This window comes from Montipora capricornis, chromosome 13 (genome assembly GCF_036669925.1).
Source record: "Montipora capricornis isolate CH-2021 chromosome 13, ASM3666992v2, whole genome shotgun sequence".
In the NCBI taxonomy this organism is placed as follows: Eukaryota; Metazoa; Cnidaria; class Anthozoa; order Scleractinia; family Acroporidae; genus Montipora; species Montipora capricornis.
Genome location: NC_090895.1, coordinates 38,156,797 through 38,179,304, shown reverse-complemented (window position 1 = coordinate 38,179,304; position 22,508 = coordinate 38,156,797). Strand labels below are relative to the sequence as shown.

The 22,508-nt window shown below is 40.1% G+C and overlaps 4 protein-coding genes across 4 annotated transcripts; 2 read left to right on the top strand and 2 right to left on the bottom strand.

Moving 5' to 3' along the window:
- Positions 1 to 177: 177 nt before the first annotated feature.
- Positions 178 to 10,720, bottom strand: LOC138029010 (extracellular calcium-sensing receptor-like). Its single transcript, XM_068876674.1, has 3 exons — positions 10,583 to 10,720; positions 5,027 to 5,176; positions 178 to 3,259 (listed from the first exon to the last, which is right to left on the bottom strand). The coding sequence occupies exon 3, from the start codon at positions 3,188 to 3,190 to the stop codon at positions 491 to 493; it is 2,700 nt and encodes an 899-aa protein (XP_068732775.1). The 5' UTR covers positions 3,191 to 3,259; positions 5,027 to 5,176; positions 10,583 to 10,720; the 3' UTR covers positions 178 to 490.
- Positions 10,721 to 14,372: 3,652 nt separating this feature from the next.
- LOC138030814 (uncharacterized) lies at positions 14,373 to 14,978 on the top strand. Its single transcript, XM_068878685.1, has one exon. It carries the CDS (start codon positions 14,373 to 14,375, stop codon positions 14,976 to 14,978), a length of 606 nt encoding a protein of 201 aa, XP_068734786.1.
- A 250-nt stretch (positions 14,979 to 15,228) lies between these two features.
- LOC138029234 (uncharacterized) lies at positions 15,229 to 18,040 on the bottom strand. Its single transcript, XM_068876946.1, has one exon. The coding sequence runs from the start codon at positions 17,977 to 17,979 to the stop codon at positions 15,364 to 15,366; it is 2,616 nt and encodes an 871-aa protein (XP_068733047.1). The 5' UTR covers positions 17,980 to 18,040; the 3' UTR covers positions 15,229 to 15,363.
- An 806-nt stretch (positions 18,041 to 18,846) lies between these two features.
- On the top strand, positions 18,847 to 22,508 carry LOC138028621 (DNA-directed RNA polymerase I subunit RPA12-like). Its single transcript, XM_068876218.1, has 4 exons — positions 18,847 to 18,984; positions 20,159 to 20,253; positions 20,999 to 21,108; positions 22,362 to 22,508. The coding sequence occupies exons 1-4, from the start codon at positions 18,858 to 18,860 to the stop codon at positions 22,384 to 22,386; spliced, it is 357 nt and encodes a 118-aa protein (XP_068732319.1). The 5' UTR covers positions 18,847 to 18,857; the 3' UTR covers positions 22,387 to 22,508.

Genomic DNA, 22,508 nt, shown 5'->3' with positions numbered 1-22,508 from the left:
TCCCCCCCCCCCCCCTAAGTAAAATTCTGGATTCGCCCCTGCAACAGGAAGTGTCCCTTTTAAGTGTAAGCATTTCCTACCTATTTTTTGACAATACGTTAAGGGTAAAGGGTAGATGTTGAAGTTTGTCCTTACTAGAGGAGCAGCATTTGGGCGACAGGGGAATCCTAGTATTTTATTCTCCAGAGCTTCGAGATGATGACTTTGTTTAGGACTGAGTTTTAATATATCGAAATTGGTCTGTTAACTGCATTTTTGTACATCTTTCATGGCTACTTTTAATTCACGGCGGAACTGAAACACAGGTCACGCATCACCAGTCAGTCACCATGTCACCGTGCTACAGTTACATAACAACCAAAAGTCTCTCTACAAAAATGTTGCTTCAGGTCTTGGGGTGGCTTTTGGCTTAGTTGTTTATCAGTGGAGCAGGTACGTCTAGTCTTGATCCGTGGAATGTGACCTGTGTTTTTAGACTTGAATCGCCACGCTAGTGACTACATGTAGTAACTAATACAATGTCGTTTTCTTGACGAGGGCACTCTAGGTTAATTCTTGCGTTCGAAATGTTTGGTGCAATGCTCACTTTGTTCTTTTGATTGCTGCTAAAAGAGAATTCAGATACTTGAGAGCTTGCAGCTTCCTGGGTGTTTTGTTCGGGTCGGCAAAAGATCACATACATCTTGGGAGCAAACATGCAGGCAAGAAGACCGTAAGAACTTAAAAGGGTTCCGGCGGCAGTTATGTTAGTAGCATAGAAACCTGTCATACCAAGGTCAACAGGATAATACGCCAAGGCAGAGAGAAGTAAAATGTACATAGAAAATGCAACGTATCGAGCTTCGTTGAAGTTTTCTGGTAATGTTCGTGCTTTGAAGGCGTAAATTGTGCAAACAATGGCGAGAAACGATGTGTAAACTGTTGTCGCGATCTGAAATGTTTGTCCGATGGAAGAGTGGTAGAGCGTACACGATAGCAGAATTGTGCCTTCCACCGGTTGCACATTTCGTTTTTGATGTGGCGGGTCCAGAGCAATCCAAAATAATAGAAGGACAAGATGTAAAGAGATGAGGGCCAGAACAAGCAACGATTGGCTCTTAGCTGTCAGGATCCATTTTTTTATTCTTTCGGCGACGATGTTGATTCTGAATGCGCCAAGTATTCTCATGGTCTTGAGTATGAGTATTGAAATAAACGTTGCTAACAACGTCGAACGCCAGCAAATTCTCAAACCGCACATTATGTTCGTCGGTTTGGCAAGAGATAAAATAGACACCGAAAAAGAAAGGAAGATTGCTATCAGCAGTATGAGGCTCAATTCACGATTTGCTGCCTTTATTAAAGGGGTATCTCGGTGCCTGTAAAAGATGACAGCACAGATGGCAACTAGAGAAATACCAGCACTTCCAAACAGAATAATGACAACAGAGGTGGCACTTGACCAACTCAAGTGAATTTCAGGCAGATCTAAACATTCTGATCTACTTTCATCAGGGCGTTGTCCTCGAGGACATTCTGTACAATTCCAACTATTTGCCACTGTGCTAAAAGTTCCAGCGGGGCATTTTATGCATTCAAAACAACAAGGTGTGGTTTTTGACTGAAACGTTCCTGGAGGACAGTCCTCGTGGCATATCGATTTTGGAATGATCATGGATGACTGACTTTCCACTGTGTTCCACCTGATGAATGTGTTATTCAATCGGAGCGGTGTTTGTCTCCCCTTTTCCCAGGATCCAATGAAAAGCTTTACTGTATGACGTTGACCTGAACGGACGTTTCCCGCCTGAAAATGCACAATATCATAGGAAGACGAGACAGGATCCCCAAAGCTATCGAAACTGATATTTCCAGTAAGTCCTTGAAAGTCCACTTCTCCAAGGTGCCTCTCGACCTCTTGTGGATCAACGAAGGGAATAGTATCGGGACATCGTTTTCCAGGGCTGGAAGTTTTTTCTTTGAAAGAGGCACAATTCTCCAGAAGGTACTGGTGAATGGCATGAGCAATGGAATAGACCGCGTCAATAACATACGGAATGAATGTGTCGTGTGTCGAGCGAAGTAACATTTCTTGGCAATCGTTGCTGCTATTTTGCCTTGCGTTTAAAGAACAGATTTCTTGATTTGTTCTGTTTAGAAGTTCCTCCCACCAATGAACTCTGTGTCTTTTTGATTGCAGACCTTGAAGAAGAAAGCTCTCGAAATTCTGCTCCTCAAAATAGCGAGGCTGTACACCTAGTGAACCATGAACGATATTTTGTTCCTTGTTTTCCAGACCTACAAACACATCACGTTCCGTTGCTAAAGCATCACTCAAAATCCACGTGCGATCACTCAACTTCTGCCTCACTGCTTCCTTGAGAAACCGTCGACCATAGCTGCCAAAAAGCCATAAGAGCACCACTCGAACGTTCGGGTATCGTTTTATCTTTGTAACGGCTCTTACTAACTTGGCATCGTAGTCTCGCCGTGTAATGAATTCCGAAAAGGCAACGCAGAAGGTTTCCCTTCTCTCAGCTTCGATTTCCACGTTCCTTGCTCCGTTTCGACCATAAGAATCGTCCATTGCAACCACAGCTACGTAGGTCCAGTTGAAACGCTCTATGATGTCTGCCATGGCACGTGCTTGCTGGTCATCTGGTGGTGCCGTGCGAAAGAAATGGCGGTATTGGGCAGAACTTAATTCGTTGCTTGTCGCTGAGGGACTTACCACCGGAATTCCTGCAACCTGCAGTAGACTGCCCACGACTATAGCACTTCCGGAATCTATTGGCCCAACTACTGCGGCAATCGGCTGGTCTTTGTTATTCGTTCCATTCCATCCATTGTCGCAAACTGCGCTTTCGATGTTTGCACTGAATGCGATATCGTTTCGTCGCGCGAAATCGTAAGTATATTTCATCGCCTTTGCAGTGATTTCACAGTAATCGCGTATATCATATCCAAGGGTCACGTTTGGTAGTAGTTTGGGATCATCGTTGATTTTTTCAATGGCAAATATCATGGCCTCCACGTGACCTAGACCAATAGGGAAAAAATCTCCACAGTGACCATCATCTCTGGAGTAGTGCAGAAGAAAAAGACCTCCAAGAATTATGTCACCGGACTGATAGGAATGGCTCTTTCGAGTATCGGCAGGGGCGCTTGCCAGACAACAGGTTACCGTGAAAATGACGAACACAGGTAACATTATCCGTTGCTCTCTCTCGCTTCACTATAGCATCAGCAAATGTTAAAATACCTCTACCAGCAGGCGACACTGTGTGAAATAAAAATAGGCCATTTTCGAAATATCAATATTCAGCTCGATAGCGAGGCACAAAGGCCAAAAACAAGAGAAACACGTCGGAATGAATGTGACAAATATTTGCATATCATCCACTTTCCTTTGTCTTTGTCCTCTAAACCTCTGCTTCAAGCTGACATATAAGTGGCCTATTGCAATAATATTAGATCTGGGTTAAAGGTCTACGTACAAATGGCCACTCAGTAAGGATGCCCATTCACATATTTTTTTAAACTGGTTTTTTTGTTAGTTATTAGTTTAACTGTAAGCAAATACCTAAATAATGAAAATTCCATATTTGGTCAAACATGTTCGGTAACAGATCATCAAACGTGACGTTTCATACCGGTCTTTTCAATTTCGTAATCAAGTGTTCAAAAGTGAAACAGCACTGAGAAATGACGGTTGAATAGCGTGTGTTTTGCCCATATTAACATTAATTTTTGTTGGTTTAATTATAACTTCCCTTAAACCTGGCTGCATTCATTTTCAAAACAGGAACTTGAAGATCTTGGACGGCGACGTCTACGAAAACGCCACCTCAAAATATAATTTGGCAGTATAGTAATTCTTTCGCGATTTATTCCATATCGCTCACGTCGCACATTGTGGTTGAAGTATTTTCTTTAAATAGAAATTGGGTATTAAAGAGGTAAAAGAAAGACCCGCTGTTTTTACACAAACAAAAACAGAAATCGCGTGCAATGTCCTCCCATGGAGAAAAAGGGATTTTTCGATCTACGATGACGCCAGCGGCAACGAAAACATCACCGTAAAATATAACTTTGCATTATCGTTAGTCTTTCGCCATCATTCCATCTCGAGCACATTGTACAAAGGAAGACAAAGTATCATCCGCCTAAAAATAAATTGGGTATTAGCGGTTTCAGAGTAAAAACAGAGAGTGAAATGTTTTTATGATCACTTTGTCTGCGTCGAAACCTCAAATTTGGTAATTTTCACGTCGTTGTTGTGCAAAGTACCTCAAAACTAGGTGCTGAGATGCGTACTGCACGATTTTGTTTTCCTCAATATATAGATAGCTAATAGGCGAAGTATGCTATAACCAGATTGGTATACGTACGGGAGACAAGGAAATATTCACTGTTGTTATACCACGTTGTCGTCAAATAGAGCGTTTTCACTCACGTGACCAGCAGCCATATTGGATTACTGAAACAAAGGAAAGTATTTGCATAAAAATAGAGTTCAATTCACGGAGGATTAGTTTGGTACACCATCATGGCCGCCATTTCTTTGTTTTGGAACACCAACATGGCCGCCGTAACGTCACGTGAAAACGCTCTATTGGTCATTTTACGTTGTTTTGACGAGTGCACGGGAGAGAAATGTACAAAAATGCGTGCCGTACGTGCAGCACGATCATTTTTTCCTCTTTTAACCAATAATATTACTGCTTTTTGGCGTTGCCGTTGCTGTAGCCGTCGTCGTTTCTTAAACTCCTAAAAAAGATCTCAGTGCATATGAAGATTTCAGCTTATTAATATTGTAACGTTCAAATCGCGTGGGATATTGTGGTGAAGACACGAAGTGCTGAACATCTGGGGGAATATGACAGGAAAAATCCAGAGCTATTTTTCGTCCACAATTAAGGAATATTAGACGTCATGTTACCGCTAAAAAGCCAAACACGGCTCTTATCAAAATAATTTGATGGAACATAAACCAACGGAACATGGGAAAATCTTTGAACTCAGCTGAAACTATCAATGAGCTTACCTCTCGGAAGTCTGGGAATGTAAACTGAAATTGATCGATGGACCTGCTACCTTTAACTTTACTTCCTGATGAACTGCTAAAAACCTGTGTTCTGGGTTGGCTTGGCGTGTTTCACAAAATCGGAATCGCTCTGACTGCGGATGTAATTGACTGTGAATGAGATCAAATAGGACGCAGATAACGTCTGATTGGTTCTCCCTATTAATTTCTCTTTGAAAGAGAGTCAGAAAAGGGTTTACTGCAGATATCTATTTGGTTTGCTAAGAGGACAGAAAAGGGGGTCACGTATACGTCTTTTCAGCACAAGTATATAAGGGATGATAAAACAAACAATAAGCTCGCATTTCATGATTTTAGGGCTTAAGCGGTTGCAATCAACAATTTTATGCCTCGGTTTCGTTTTTGACAGCTCGTGATTTGCATTGAATAAGTTTTAGATCTGGTTTCTAATCATGGGGTAACTATCTAATAGAGGTTTTGCACGGCAGCCATGTTGCATGGCAGAAACAATAGATTCTTTTTCCTATGGGAGCAAATTTTCTTTCTAATGCAAAACATTTTCATTGTTCCTGCCATGCAACATGACTGCCGTGCAAAACCTCTATTGCCCTTTTTGTGTAAATTTTATAAACTGGGCAGTGGGCTGTGTTGGTTTAGATGAAAAGGCGAATCATGTAGCTAAATGAGTCGCTTTTATCAAAGTTTTCCTCTCGGCTCAGCAAAGACCAGCATACAGCTGATGCCATCTGGCTGTAAGCTGTACTCCAAGGTCACACATAGCTATAAATGGACCGTATAGTGGCTGTCATAGGCGCCAATGCCCCATAGTATGCTTTCGGTTCGACCTTGTTGAGCAGCGTCATTGGTGTACTTACAACGGCGATTAGCAGCGAGACAGATATTATTATTATTATTATTATTATTATTATTACAACAGTTATTAATTAAAGTTCCTGACTTCCTCGTAAATTAACATTTTCATTATGTTAAGGTTTATTGAGTCGTTTTCATTTTTATATCCTGTCTCGTTTTTCGTCTTTTTCACTTTTTAAGATCATTTTGAAATCGCGAACGATTAGTTAACCGGAATACAAAACGTGAACTCAGGCGTCATTTTTAGGCCAAAATAATGTGCAAACATTATAAATTATGTTGAGAAAGCATCGAATGTTGCATTTCATCATTCATTCTCAAGCTTCCGTCACACTTTAATTTACAAGGCGCTGAAACGTTATTTATAGTTTTCTTTATTTACTTCGTCGTTTAATCGTTTCCCTTTGTTTCAGAACCTTGTTATCAACCTCGTTTCCAGGGTCTCCATTGTCGTTCATCGACAAGAGATCCTGGGAACGAGGTTGCCTTGTTCTTCGTTACGATAATTCTTATCATCATGGACCGAATGCAAAAATGGCCGCCAACAAATTATTCTTTTGTCTTTGTGTTAATTAGCCTAACTAGCTTCGTTTTACAGCCCAAATTCTTTCAATTTTACGCGTGTGAACGAGGCTAGTTAGGCTAATTAACACAAAGACAAAAGAATAATTTGTTGCCGGCCACCCTCGAATTTTAGAGTAGCTTGGTGTAGCTGGTATCTCCGAGCGTTTACCATACCAACCATGATGGTATACCTCGATATACCGCTGAGGGCAGACCACAGCATGCCCTAGTATATGTTTTTTTTCACGTCCCATAGGATTCTGAACATTGAAGGGTTGTGAGACGGGGCATGCGGTTTATTGTCCTTCTCCGAGAAGACTATAGAGTCTAACCATTTACAAATGACATTACAAAGGTAGCACTTTTTCCTCAGTTATTGGAAGACCCTGAGTGTTAGTCCGACCGCAGCAATACCTTTTTGCACGCGTATAGAGTGCTTTCACTCACGTGATCAGTAAGCTTGTTTTTCCACCGAAACAAAAGAAAACCTTTGCATGATAATAGAGCTCAATTCCCGGAGGATTAGTTGGGTACACCAACAACCCAACAGTCACATGAAAACACTCTATAGAGGCAAAATCACGAGATATCAGCTAGTATAGTCCGCGAGTGCACGAAGTTTACTTGTATAGGTTGTATTTTTTTTTACCTGATGATTAATTTTGGATTTGTCAGAACTAAGTGTGCACGGAATAAATGAATACGTATTGATGTCGTTTCATTTCCAAACGCCCACAACATAAAGAGATGTATTTTTTTTTTATCATTTCAATAGTGACTCGGGGTTACTCGGAAAAATCCGAGTGCTCCTTTGCAAGAGTCGAACCTACGACCTTCCTATTACTAGTTCGGATGCTCTACCACTGAACTAAAGGAAGCGACGAAGAAGACGGTGACTCGGGAATACTCGGAAAAATCCGAGGGCTCCTTTGCGCCAGTCGAACCTTCGACCTTCCAATTACTAGTTCGGATTCTCTAACACTGAGCCATGCATATATTCCGCTCTGTATCTGTCTTTCATAGCTGAAAGTCTCTCTACCCGGCCTTGTTATATTTAAATTAATTTCCCTCTCTTAGTAAGTGTAGGAAATCGTATGAACGCGAGTGCATTTCGTGCGGATTTGTTGTCACTAGAGGTTTTTTGAAAGTTCTCAAATCACACTAGTAGTAGGTGAGACCTCTAGTGAGTGTGATCACAAATAACGAAATGCATGAGCAAGTTCTACGATTTTTTATGTTTTTTTTTTAAATAACGAAAGTCTTTATTTAGAAAGAGTATACAGATATAATAGGTCACTTCGGAAAATACCATAATAATCTTTGTCTGTCGCCCAAATTTTGCATAAGCATTGTTTCCAGTCTCTCTTGGGACTTACAATGGTCCCAAGAGAAAACAAAAACGATGCTTATTCAAAACTTTGTGGGACAAACAAAGAGTATTGTGGTATTTTCTGAAGTGGCCTATAGCGATTACTGATAATACACATGTAGTTCTTGTGGCCCTTTACGTGCAGGAAAATTAGACGACTGTAAATCATACCACTGTCTAATTAAGAATGTTTACGATTAATTTATAATTGGGACATTTTGCACCGTAAAGATAAATCTATGCCACTCTCCCTCCTCCCCTGAAACAATGTTGAATTTTCTGTGCCGTACAGTACGTCCCAAACTGCCTGTATATCTATATACATTCAACTGCTTCCTTTTAACCGCATTGTGGGAGGGGGAAGGGGGGAGAGTGACCACACCCCAGGTATTGCAAAATAGGTTCTTCTTGCTCGATTTATATATTAAGCAATGGTTTTTCGTATTTCCTTGACGTTTTGTCGACTGCCGATCCCAAGGAATTTTGTCCCCCATTGTAATGTCTAGCATACCTTTCATTGTTCATGGTAAGTTTAACACTATGACCCCATTACTTTATAAGAAGTGGCTTTGCCTTGGTGAAACTCAAAATGTAGTATTACTTTAACGATGAAATGATATATGAATTGCATCATGTATGAACTGCGGATATGAAATCAAGTGAAGCTATGATCTTGGCAGTTGTGAACGCAATTTTTGCAATTGCGTAGAGAAGCCTGAAAAATTCAGGACTTTAACGGGATTTGAACCCGTAACATCGCGATACCGGTGCGACGCTCTAACCAGGTGAGCTATGAAGCCGCTGACGTTGGGAGCAGGTCATTTGTGGGTTCTATAATGGTATCGTGAGGAATGAATCAACGATGAAATGATATATGAATTGGATCATATAGGCGGATATGAAATCAAGTGAAGCTATGATCTTCGCAGTTGTGACTTGACTCCAATTGCAATATAGGAAGGTGTGGGTTATGGAATCATTCATTTTACAGTATGCGCACGTTGTGTCCTCTGCCTTACTAAAGAGAAAAATTCCTTTTTACTGACTACTACTCTATGTAAGAGTTTGACGTAAAATTCCCTAAGCTTGTTGTCTTTACAAACATTTTATACACGACTAAAAAACAGATGTTAGAAATGTTTGGTCATCTTGCTCGCGTGTTATATACTCAAAAATTTGCCTTCAATTTATTACCTATTTATGCATCTGTCATTGATCAATCAGAAACGCGATATTCTTTTGAGCATATAAATAGGGTAGAATATTCTCTGGGTTGCTTTTTGCCACTGAACCCATAATAATATCCCTGTGAGCAACGTTAACGGTTGCCTTTCGTTTTCTTTTTACAACAAGGCAGACAAATATAGGAAAGAATTTTTGAAAGAGGACTCAGGAAAGAATAACATAAGAAGCGAAAAGCTGGTTATGCAGTTAAATGTTTTTTATGTCAGTTGTACTTTAGGTCGGTCGTTACAACATCTGTTAATTCCCGCCTTGCAAGCAATATTATTTCAAACCACTACAAGTCGTTCGCATTTGTTTGAAGTGATTTTACAGGCAGCTATTTTTTCTACCAAATGCTTTACCATAAGCCATGTGAGACCCTACCGAAATTGTTCCAAGTGTCTTTTCTGGACGTCTTTTTTAGAATACACGAAAATTTTATAAACTATTATAAAGAATCATTTCGTTGAACTTCACCTGGTACGGGATAAACTTGACCTCGCAAGTGGGCTTAATAGCTCAGTTGGTACAGCAGGTGCAGTTTAATCGCACGGTCATGAGTTCGAATCCCTAGGGGCTGCCCACTTTTAAACGTACTCCGCGGCCACTAATCTCATTTAAGCCTAAATGTTTTCGAGCTTCCTTTGCAATTGCTTTAGTTTCCCAGTTAACTGCGATGGTCTTCCCAATTTTAAATTTCCTGTCTTTACGAAATCGTCCACCTGGTGGTCAGGTCCGAAGTTCCCAACTGTTTGCATGTGGCGAGCGATGTTAGTTAGTGTCGTCTTTTCCCGTATAGTTTTAATTTACGGACCACCAGAAAGCCTTTTGTTTTGCACTGAGAAATAGCGCTGTGTTAACTGAGGAAAAGGAGGGCTTTACTCAGTCACACATGGCTACTGGCGCGCTATAAATTAAAAGGGGTTGAATTTGCCCTTGACATGATTTGGTTGCTATAGATTGTGTAGTTAAGTTGTAGTCAGTAGTACTTGAACCGAGCAGTTTTGCGCTGTAAAAAAATTGGATGCAAAGTCGGCATCATCGGCGAGAGTGTATTGATATTTTCCCCTTTTCCGCGCTAAGTACTTAGAGTTGGTAGTTCAACGTAACACCTAAAACCTATTAGATTTTATAATGAAAGACGTGAGAGTCTAAAATAGAGCGCAGGGATGACGCAGTGGTGAGAGTACTCGCCTCCCACCAATGTGGCCCGCCTTCCATTTCCAGACTCGGCGTCACATGTTGGATGAGTTTGTTGGTTCTCTGCTCTACACCGAGAGGTTTTTCTCCGGGTCCTCCGGTTTTCCCCTCTCCTCAAAAAATCAACATTTGACCTGACTTAATTGTTAATTTCAGTTTACAGTGTCCCCAATTAGTGCTCCAGCGCTAGAACGACTACACACTTAAATCAAGTTCCTTTCAACTTAAAAGTACTTTAACTTCGGAAAACGTATTCAGGATAACACAAGCATGACAGTTTCGATTCGCTCACGAGTTCTAGTAATTTCTAGTAATACAAAATATACCTTTTTCTCTTTTTGAAATGTAATGTCCACCTCAGGTGATCCTGGAGAAAAACTCTTAACCGAAACAAAGCTCATCAGTTCTCATTTTTCCCGTTTTAAGATAAGGAGCGGTCGACTTGAGCATCTCGAAGCAGCTTTTATTACACATAACATGAGAATTTTATTCCATAAAGCTCATTTGTACAAATCTATACGCTTTATTTTCACATGTGAAAAAGGCCTATACAGCCAATCAGAATGGCGTACAGCTCTTTCACATGTGGAAGTATAACCAATCAACGAAAGCGTAAAGGCGTTTCCATGCCAATCACTCGTGCATCTCGTGCAAATCGTGCAAATCGTACTTTGTTATTGAATTAAATTAAATTTGCATTTGGTTCTATTGTTAGTGAGTTTTTGTTTCTAATTCGCGTTCAGAAAACTATTTTAATGAAAATTCTCATGTTATGTGTAATAAACAGTTCACGACATAGAAAGTGCTTTGTACGGGGTTTTATTCACTCGTTGTTTGTGTCAAAAACCCTCACTCGCTCGTTCCTCGCTCGTTCGGGTTTTTGACACAACCAACTCGTGCATAAAACCCCGTACGCCGCACTTTCTATGACGTAAACTATATGCATATATGCAGCAAAATCATATAGATAGTTTTCGTTTGTTTTCAGCTGTTTTCTTTCCGCGAGATTACTTGTCATATTTTAATTAATTTTTTACTCACTAGCAAATGAAATTAAAAAAACTACCGATAACCTTATAGTTCAGTTTTAATTGTCACCAAAAGGTAAACAAGGAGTCGAAACAACCGCGAAAAATCGCTTATTCCTCACAGATTAAGATGGGTTGAACCGAATTAAAATAATTAAAATGAACCACACTTAATGCCATGCTTTTTGGAGGTTTGTCGCACTTTTAGTAATTGTGATATATTCTTCTTTAATTTTTGTTAAAAGCCATAATTTTAATTGAAAAAATGTTGTTGTCACACAGATCCGTACCGAACCATTATAGTATATTATTTTTATGATTATTTGGAGAGGAAATGACAAAATGTCAGTGCAGAGTACTGTTTCGAGCAACGGTGAATATAATCTATGGTCTCTCTTTTCCTCAATCTATCGTGCATAACGCTTTCAAATTTACCAATGAGAAATGGAAGTAAGTTTTTCTTGAAGTGGACTCAGTTTGAAAACCAAAAACTGATGATACAATAGACTATATTCGTATTCTCAGTATTGGATTGGAACTAGCTTGCAGTAGAGGCTAATGCGGGGGAACTTTTCAAATGCAAATGCTTTTTAATTTATTCCCCCGCATTAGCCTCCACTGCAAGCTAGTTCCAGTCCAATACTGAGAATACGAATATGGTCTATTAAGGCCGAGGAGTACCTTTCATTTTTCAGGCATTGATTTGGGCCGAGTAATTCGTTTGCATCTAAAATGATTTTACGTCCTCTATTTTCGAACATGCTACCCTGTGCTTTAGTCGCGTTTCTTTTTAAACGAAACTTCCACTGTATTTGCGCTAAAACTTGAGAGAGGCCGGAAGCAGCATGTCATATTTCCTTGATGAAACTTCTGGAGGGTAAAATAACTATAAAACCAAGTGGTCTGATGCCTTCAATAAGTAATTAGTATGTAGTATCAGCCATGGCAATAAATATTTTGACATTACGGGAGTTTGTTTTTTTGGCCGGCTCTAAGCCTTCATCGGGACTAGCTTTAAGAGGTTTGATTGCGGGTTTGGAAAAGAGCTTGTTTGAAATTCATACCGGCGAAACATAATGTAAACTCAGGTACCTAAACGTCAAGCCAGGATTTCGAGCAATGATCCATAGCAGGACTTGGGGCCATGATCCAAGCCAGTATCCTGTGAAATCCAGGTCTAAGCAGTCATTTTAGTGAGTAGGTCTACAAGTTCCTTTTAGTGATTAGGTCTACGTGCCCATTTTAGTGATTACAATCCAGGTCTATGCACTCATTATAGTGATGAGGACTAAGCGCTCATTTTCGTGATTAGGTCAACGCTCCCATTTTAGTGATTGCGTTTAAGCACTCATTTTACTGATTAGGTCTAAGCACTCATTTTAGTGATTAGGATTAAGAACTCATTTTAGTAATTAGGTCACTAGAATGAGGGTTGGAAATCTTGACGAAAGATCCTGGCTGGGATCCTGGCTTGAACTCCTAGGTTTACTATTAGGCATTGTCTCAATCCAAACCTCCAGTAGTTTATTGAAAAATGAGATAACATCACACATTTTGAGTGATTAAGTTCTGAAACTGGCTTTGATTTGAATGTTTTAGAGGCTGTTTTAAATGTTTTAGCTACTGTACAAAATTCAGAGCCTTAAAAATTGATCTAATACAAGAAAGGCGAAATTGGCCCTTTCCGACTTTTGCTTGCGTTCCATTGAACGATACACTTAGACAAAGATAACATTCACATTTTGCTTCAGTAAATGCCAATTTGAACAAGCAGGGCAGGTGGTTTCAGACAACCAGCAACACCCACCACGTTGCCAATTGGACAAGTGTTGAATGGCAAGGCAGCTAATGTAAATCAGGAACAGCTTTGTAGAGGTGTTGTACAACATTCCGACAGCGACACAAAATCCTCAATATTTGAAATGCAGACTAGACACAACCCCACTAACTGGGCCTCTACATAGGGGACACGAAGTTGTTCAACACCATGCGAGTTCCTAAAAGGATAATCTGGAACACAATCAAAATCGTGTATAAAACGTATTGCACTTGAACATTCTCGTTCAAACAGCAAAAGGTGATTAGACTATTTGTTGAACCTAGTAATGAGTCAAAGTGGGTCAAATGTCATTTTAAATTGGCTCATCAAAACCATTGTAGTGATTGTTACTAACCGAGATTTCATGAGCTTCCTCAGGTTAAAAACCATAACAATCGTTTGAGTCTTAGCTTTTTTCTCTTGTTAAAGAGGAACTTCCTTCCTTATAGTTCAACCACTCTTCTCTTATCCATGATAAAGATTTCGGGTCGCCGACAAAGCCTGTTTGGTTTACCTGACTTTTTTCATCACGTGTCGGAAAGCATTAACTTTAATACATGTATGTCAACTTCAGACAAACGAAAACAATTGTTGCTTGAGACGGCATCTTGCTATATCTTCAAACTTGCTTTCCTTATGGAAATGCGTATGATTCACAGTTCCTTGTTTCGTTCAAGCACAGTTTTACAGTCTTGCTTATTTAGCAAGTAACGTGAAGTAGTTCCTCAGCCGTGAATTGCCTGGAACAAAAAGCATCAAAGCAAACGCTCTAGTTTTTAGTTTTATTTTTCGCCTGCCTTTGTGAGTTCTTCTTTGTAAGGAAACTTGTTTCAGTTCAAAAAAAAAAAAATATAATAAAAAGGTTGACACTGGCTAAAATATTGTGTTGGACGTTTCGGCAACTGCTGTTGCCTTCCTCAGCAGGGATGAAAAATGCAAAAATCTAACGGCGTCCCGATGATACACGATGCGTATAAATATAAAATCGCACTTCAAAAGAATATTTTAAAAAATGAAATAGATAATAAAAACGAAGGTCTCCAGAGCACTCTAAAATATTTTTACAAATTCTTTATGTTATTGTAAACGTTTGGAAGTGCTATATGCTCGTTTATAGCGTTCGTATCTCGTAAGGATTGCCAAGCCTCCTTTCTTGACACAAGAACAACCACCGTGTCTGTATACAGAAAAGCTACCCACACCGACCGCTACCTTGACTTCAAATCTCATCACCACCCCCAACATAAATACTCGGTCATACGCTCCCTCATGGATCGCGCAAAGAATATCCCGTCCACCGAAGAGGAAGCTGTACGAGAAACTAAGAGAGTAGCAAAAGCCCTTACCGCTAATTTCATCTACAATGGTCGCCAACGCAACAGACAACAAGAAGTAAATGCTTCCGACCAGCGCGGTATGGTTGTTTTGCCCTATGCCAAAGGATTCTCCGAGAAAATCGCGAGGGTTCTTCGAGGTTTCAACATTAAGGTCGCTCATAAACCTATTCGGACAATCTCAAATATACTTAAAAAACCAAAGGACAAAATCGAGAGGGAGGCCTCTAGAGGACTCGTAAATAAGATCAAATGCAAAGATTGTGATTGTGTTTACAACGGTCAGACATCGCGCGCGCTAAAAACACGCGTCAAAGAGCACTCAATGGCCATAGCAACATTAGATGAAAACTCTTTGTTGGCCAAACACCACATGCGCTACAATCACCAAATAGACTTGATGAACGTCGAAATTGTTGACAGATCATCGGCATGGCGACAAAGACTTATTCTGGAGGCTTGGCATTCCTTACGAGATACGAACGCTATAAACGAGCATATAGCACTTCCAAACGTTTACAATAACATAAAGAATTTGTAAAAATATTTTAGAGTGCTCTGGAGACCTTCGTTTTTATTGTCTATTTCATTTTTTAAAATATTCTTTTGAAGTGCGATTTTATATTTATACGCATCGTGTACCATCGGGACGCCGTTAGATTTTTGCATTTTTCATCCCTGCTGAGGAAGGCAACAGCAGTTGCCGAAACGTCCAACACAATATTTTAGCCAGTGTCAACCTTTTTATTATATTTTTAACATGCCTGGCTACACACCAAACATTTTTGTTTCAGTTCACTTTCTTTGTTTCTTTTTTTCTGCCTCAGTCTGACCCCAAAAGACTTAATTTTGTATCCAAGTAAAATTCACCGCGTCACCGAACTGTTTAACTGTTACTGCATGAGCACACAATGTTTTTTTTTTTTTCATGGAGACTTGAGAATGCCTTTTAACATTTTAACAAAAAGCTTTCTTAAGTACTTGACTTCTTCCTCTGTGGTGTCAAAGTCTTGGGACTCACCATCATCATCATCTAGCACAGACAGGGGCTCAAATTCTGCTCCTGATTTAAACACCAACTCGTGTTGTCCTGAATCATAAGCCTTGTTAAGTAAGTTGCAGCTGGGGACGAAAAATGATGGCAGCCTTTCCTCTGTAAGGCAATCTTCGATGTAATCATAAATAAGCTTTGCCCAAACAATGACTTGGTCCTGAGAGATGTTTTGAAGATCCACATCAAGTTCTCCATGACAAGATTTGTTCACCAATGCAAACAATGCATTTTTTAGGAGATAACTGGTAATGAGTTTGTCGGCATGGACATCTTTATCCTCTGGCTCAATTAACTCAACTTCTTCCTCTTCTTCTTTTTCACCTTCTGAGATGCACTGCCACTCTTTTCCTGACAAGCCTTGTTCAATACAATGTATCACTTTCTGGTCATTTTCAGTTGAACATTGCAGTGGTGATCCTGAATATGTTGGCGTGGCTGTCTGCAAACTTTTCTTTGGTGCAATTTGTGGGCATACATAAGAATTCCTGATTGCTTTTGCAAGAACGTAACCCACACGAACTTTCTCTGGAAGGGTCTTGAATATTTCAGTTTCAGCCAAAGAAAATGAAAGGCGAAAGTGTTTTTCTTGGCAGTCAAAAAACTGGTCATTGTGTAAAGCAAACACAACATGTATCCCATTTTCTTTGATCTTTGGTGTCAACAGCGCTGTCTGAGAGACATATGGTGGCCAGAAATTGGGGAAATAAAGTGCTGGGACCAGGTCAATGTAGATCAGCATATCCTTGAAGAAGTGCCCATGCCAATTGATGCGGATTGTTGTCGCATTTGCACCCTTCTCACAAAAACTTACTGGTGAAAGCGCTGGCATGTCTTCCCAAACGTCCTTTTCTAAAAAAGCTCTATTTAGTTCTTCTGTGAAGTCTTCCATCAATTTTGCACTTCGCAAACTTTTGTCTTTGTCCACATAGTGCAAAACGTTGTGACCAGAGAGGGAAATCTCGGGTCTGAGTTGCAGTTGGCCAAACATTGGAGGGCTTGAATCCACTACAGGATCCAAAAAGACTTTTGATAGCTCCCCCATTGTACACAAGAAGTCAAACTCGTTAGGCAATCCACACTTAGTCCCCTCGCTTAAACTACCAGAGAGTTTAGGCTCAAAGGAAAAAAGTGGGCAGTTTTTGTAAACTTTAACTGCTACCTGTTCAATAAGCTTGGTCACAGCTTTTCCCACTTCTTTTTCTTCACCCAATTCTGGCATTATGCCAAGGACAGGAGAATTCAGTAACTTGTTAAGGGTTCTGTCCTGGTCATCTTTCATAACAAAGTCCTCTGAAGCCATACTGTCAACTTCTTCTTGTTCAAAAACATCAATTTCATCTTTCAAAGGGAACAAATCTGGCATGTTGACCATAAAGTTGTTTGGGCTTTCGTTAAAGGATTGGAAATAGCTCTTAAAGAGTTCTATCAGCTCTACATATCCAAAATACATGGCCAATTGAAGTGGAGTTCTTCCAGAGTAATCTGCTGTACCAACAAGAGATGGCTCATACCGATCAGTTAAAAGATATTTAAGGACTGTTGGGTTGTTATAGAAAACAGTGTAGTGAAATATGGTTGCACCTTGATTGTCCCGAATATCAGTCAGGCATCCCCCTTCAATCATTTCTTTGACATTTGTTATATTTCTCCAGAAGCAGGCAAGATGCAAAGGTGTGACACCATTTCTATCTTTGATGTTTAAGTTTGCACCATGGCGAATGAGATATCGTAGGATAGAGCTCTGCCGCATTTCAGAGACTATGTAATGTACAACTGTGCACCCAAAGATGTCTTGACAATTAACATCATATCCCTCTTTTATGAAACATCTTATTACTTCTGAATGCCTATATTTTTCTTCTTCATTCCAATCTAAGTTGCAGTCGGTGAAACGCATCATATGCAAAGGTGTCATTCCTAAACAGTTTTGCTGGTTTACTGAGAGTCCAGATCTGATAAGAAATTGTATAGTTTCCGAGCTAGCACCAGACTCTACAGCCTGGTGTAGAAGGGTTTCACCTTTTGAGGACAACGTAATGGTTAGATCAACCCCGAGATCAACAAGAACTTGGAGTGTCTTTATAGCATGAGGCTGAAACAGCTGAACTTGGTAGAGCAGCTCGTATGTACCTTTATGCATACGGTGACATTTTTCAAGTGAAAATCCCCAGTCTACAAAAGCCTCGCAGGATTTCTTGTTAGAAAGCGCTAAAGCTTCTTCAAACGGTAGCTGTCCATAGCAGTTTCTGCTAAGCATATCCCCACCAAACTTCAACAAAACGTGTACCATTCTGTCGGCGTCTTCATGCAAGTGATTGACATAGTGTATGGCTGTCGTTTCCCTGTGATCTTTCTCATTGGGGTCTGCTCCACGCTTTAGCAAGCTCTCGACAGTGTTCACGTCATTACGTCTCACTGCACAGTGAAGCGGAAATTCTTCAGTCCTCGAGTCGTTATTCGCACTCGTTTTTACACCGACAAAACTCATAATCCTTTCGATGAATCAGAAAGTGAAAGTTAATCGGCTAGATGATTCACTTCCTGGTTGTCCGCCATGTTGGATTCAGAACGAGTGTAAACTGGTGTCTAGTGACTGCACACTGTAAATGTACGAACGTGGTTGAACGTGGACTGGGTTATCGCCCTTCAGAACAGACAACTGAAACCCACGATGCATTAAGACTTGTTATTAGAGAGCTTAAGTAACCAATAAGGACGGGAACGGCAACGATAACGCTACTTTAAATACATATTAGCGTTGTTGTTAGCACTTCGCCGCGGCGACGGTTCGTGGCGGGTTACCCCAGCTAACCGAGGTGAAAAGACCGCGAAATAATAGCCGAAGCAGCGTTATATTCCATGGCAGCTTTTAAAGTTAACTGTCTATTATGAATGCACTTGATTGTTTGAATGCAAAATAACAGCCCTAGAAAATGAAAAGCAGCCGCTAGCGGAAAAAGTGATGGAAAGATTTCCCTCCGGGACCTTACCTGATCATGCATGCAGAATTGATTGTCTTTCGAAACAGTACATCTTCTAAACCTCAAAGAACAAAGTGCAGCAGTCTCCCAGGCTGTTCATTAATTACACAAAAAGGCGTATACATAAGAAAGTAGGGACCTGTACGGAAATCTTGCTAAAAGTACTTGCCGCCAAAACGTTTCTTTTCATCCCCCATCTTCTATGTTGTGCTTAACGATGGACCGAGCAAAAAACCAGGGTGGATATAATATTTGCAACCGGGAAAAAAAGCATGTTTTCCTTCACTCCTGGTCCCCCGCCTGGTCTTAGTCACAAACTGCTGAGAGTCTGGTAACCAAGTGGATGCGAGACAGTGTTAACCAGCGGTTGTCAACGGAATTCAAGATGGCGTCCAAAGAAGCATTCGAGTGTGATCCAGATTTCTGTCCGAACTGTGGCTCCATCCTTCCTCTGCCTGGTTTAGAGGAGGTGGTGTCTTGCAGCCTTTGCAGTTTTAAGAAGGATACGTCTGGTAAGACACTTTGGATTGGATTATGGCCGTCGAAAAAATGTTGTCTACAGGGACAACTGTATGCATACGTGTAACTTCTGCAGGTTAAAATTGAGAAATTCACGATTGTCAAGTTTTTGATCACAGTTGACAATGTGGACAAAGTATCCTGCCACTGGATTGGTACAAATGGTCCTGAAGTAAAAGTGAAAAATGAAAGATTCATTGTCTTATGCTCATGTTGTCATCAAAATCTTAAATTTGGTTATTTTACCTTGTTGTTGCTCAGAGTATGGTAAAGAAATGCATTAAATTGTGTGCCGCACGTGCAGTACGATTCATTTTTCTCTTTAGTCCATTAACTGCTGAGCCACTCCGCACACGGGTCAATGGGTTTAGCTACTACGAAAACTACCGATCTGTGGAATGGGCGGGAGTTTATGTGTCTCTGCCCCGCCCTCTTTCGCTTGTAAATAGTTCAAATTCTTAAGAGGGAACGGCAGAACTGAGCACATATGGAAGGCTCTATAAACGTGAAAAAGCTCTCGGAGAAGACTTGAGAATGAAGGTTATACTAGACATTATCGGAAAGGGTGGAGACTTCACCACAGGTTTCTTCATGGCAAGTTTTTCTGCGATTGCCAAAGAAAACAGAGATAAATTTTGAAAACGTGTTTTCCATTGTTGTGGTCTTTTTGTACATTTCATCAAAATGTTTAACGAAAGTGGGCAGGGCAGTGACCCGATAATTTGGGCCCATTCCACAGATCGGTGGTTTTTGTAGTATTTGGCCTAAGGAATGACAGTGCATGTTGGCACTTTTACCACAATGCGATACTGCTGACAGTCAATAGTGTGATCATGAGTTGAACTTTTTCAGTAACTTGGCCAGACTTGGGCATGCTCAGCAAGAAAGAATGAACCAGACATCCCTATTTTCTTCTTGTCCAAAAATATGAATGGAAAAGGTGACTCTGTTTAATAGTGTGTAAGGCAAGTAATCCATGTGAAAGAAGAATTTCAAAGACATACTCTCACATTCTGGTTGCAAGTTCTTGAAGCCTTTTGACTCAATTTTCCCTTGGTCAGAATGCAGAAACATCTCTTTTGTGCGCTTCTTTCGCTCAGGAATGCTTGCTTGGCAGGATAGCATGGTAGCAAACATTACCATGGTAACATTCTCTTTCTAAGACAGATTACGAAGGGATAGAAATTCACTCAAGAAAGGTCTTCAATGTTCCAAAGGAAAGAACAAGCTATGCAAAAACTGAGGAGTCAGTAGGACCCATGGTATGAAATCTCATGTACATCTACATGTTCCAGCACTCAGCAAAGTTCCTTTTTTACTTTTGGCTATTTCTGCTTAGGAAGCTTTATACACCATAAGCCTTTTTAGAGACATAACTGCCAAGACAGCCACTGCTGGAGAGAACAGGACAGCCACAACACTGGGGACTCCATCCCCTACTCTTCTCAACTGCACTGTAGTGTGTGAAGTCCCATGATTTATGAGTCAAATGGTCAATGAGTCATTAGTCATGAGTCAATGAGAATCACAGTCAATATAGCAATGATTTATTGATTAAGCCTAAGCCCTCGTTTCAGTGATTAGGCCTAAGCACTCTCTGAAATTTTAGCTTCATTTTATGGGTTAGGGTAACTGCACTAACTCATTGACTCATTGATTCATTGACTCATAAATACTTGATACACATAGTGTGTGGGTTCTTAAACGTCCCATAGGGAGCTTATGAATATAGAAGATATTGAGACGGGGCCTATGGTTTATAGTCCTTATCTGAGAAGACTTGAAAGTCTCGCCATTTGCAGCTGAAATTTCCAAAGGCAGCACTTTCTCCTCAGTTATTTTAAGACCCTGAGTGTTGATCTGGCCAGGGTTCAAACCCGTGACCTCCCGCATGACAGCCTGATGCTCAACCAACTGAGCCGCAGGTGCGCGGTGTGGCAGTAGAGTCCAAGACACATTGCTCTACTTTGCTTTTCTGATTTACTGTCATTGTACATTGTACTGTAGGTTGATAGAAAATGTCTAAACTGTGGCCATGAGGGTATGACATACGTCACAAGGCAAACAAGATCAGCAGACGAAGGCCAAACAGTGTTTTACGGCTGTCCAAAGTGCAAGTGAGATGCTTTAATCAATAAGTAATTTAAGAAACAATGATACACAAGGGCATCAGTGAACTGAAATCATTCTTATAATTATTTTTACACAATACAAGTATCAATACAATGTATTTTGAAGAAGAGACATGTACATGTATTGTGATATTACATACACTGTACTATACACTAATCATGATTTCTCGAGCCATAATTTTATGTTGTGTATTATGTGGAGTAGCGAGCATTTGTGGATGCATTACATGAATGGGTATGGGAACAAAAACACATGGTCGGACTATTGTAGTCCCATATCATTTATTGACCTGGTTAAATCTGTATACCATCCTCTTATTCACGCAGTAGGAGGACAGCACACTATACTATTGGCTCCTTGTGCTTCACACTTGGGTCACAAAGATTTATTAGTAAAAAAATGGGGTTTGAATCCTACCCTGGTCAGACTTTTTTTTCTCTTTCCTAATTGTGAAGGCTCATTTCAGTGTCTAGGGCTGCTGCTCAAATGGCCTCAATGGGTTAAGAAACACTACTGCTTACACTTTTTATAGTTAATTCTGTTGGCTTCAATAGGGATGTTTCTTGTTTACAAGCATGATGCCACATTTCCTTTGATGTTCAAATGTTCCAACCATGGAACAAAAGAAGTAATTGTTTCAACAGCCAATTAGGTTGTGGTTGGCATATTAATAACAATGGGTGATGTCATGAGAAATATCACTATAAGAGCTTAAGACCTGCACCTGTTTTACTGTACAGGTGCAGGTCTTGGGTTCTTATAGACCCCTTTCAGTTTTAAATTCCCAATCTGGAGGACAAAACAATAAGATTGTTTTGCATTTGAAAGGTTTGTTTCTTTCCAGGGACAGAACAACCGTTGTTTTGTCCTCCAGATTGGGAATTACTGAAATGGGTCTATAGCAATGTTTCTCGTGACATCACCCATTGTTAATAATATGCCAACCACAATCTAATCCTTCTACTACCAGATACTATTGCTCAGGCACCAGATTCACAAATCTGAATCTGTCCAGGATGAGGTCAATTTATTTTTTCCTGTGACAGGTATCCAAGGGGTAAAATCCTGTTAAAGCTGCTTGAATTTTTCTGTTTCTAACAAAATTAACAAAATTAGAATTGCTTCAATTTTTTTAGTTAGCGCAGTGATCATTCTTGAATATGGTGTCTAAACAATATCATCATTTTCTTTGTCATCGGCATCATTAACTGAGGTAATTATTTACTTGTTTCCACAGATTTCAAGAAACTGAGTATTCATAGGATATGACACCCTGCATGTGTATTACATGTCATTTATCAAAGTTATTATTATATTATATTTCATATGCATGTCACTATTTAAGTACTAACTAAGTTCAAACGATTAAAGAATTATTATAGTA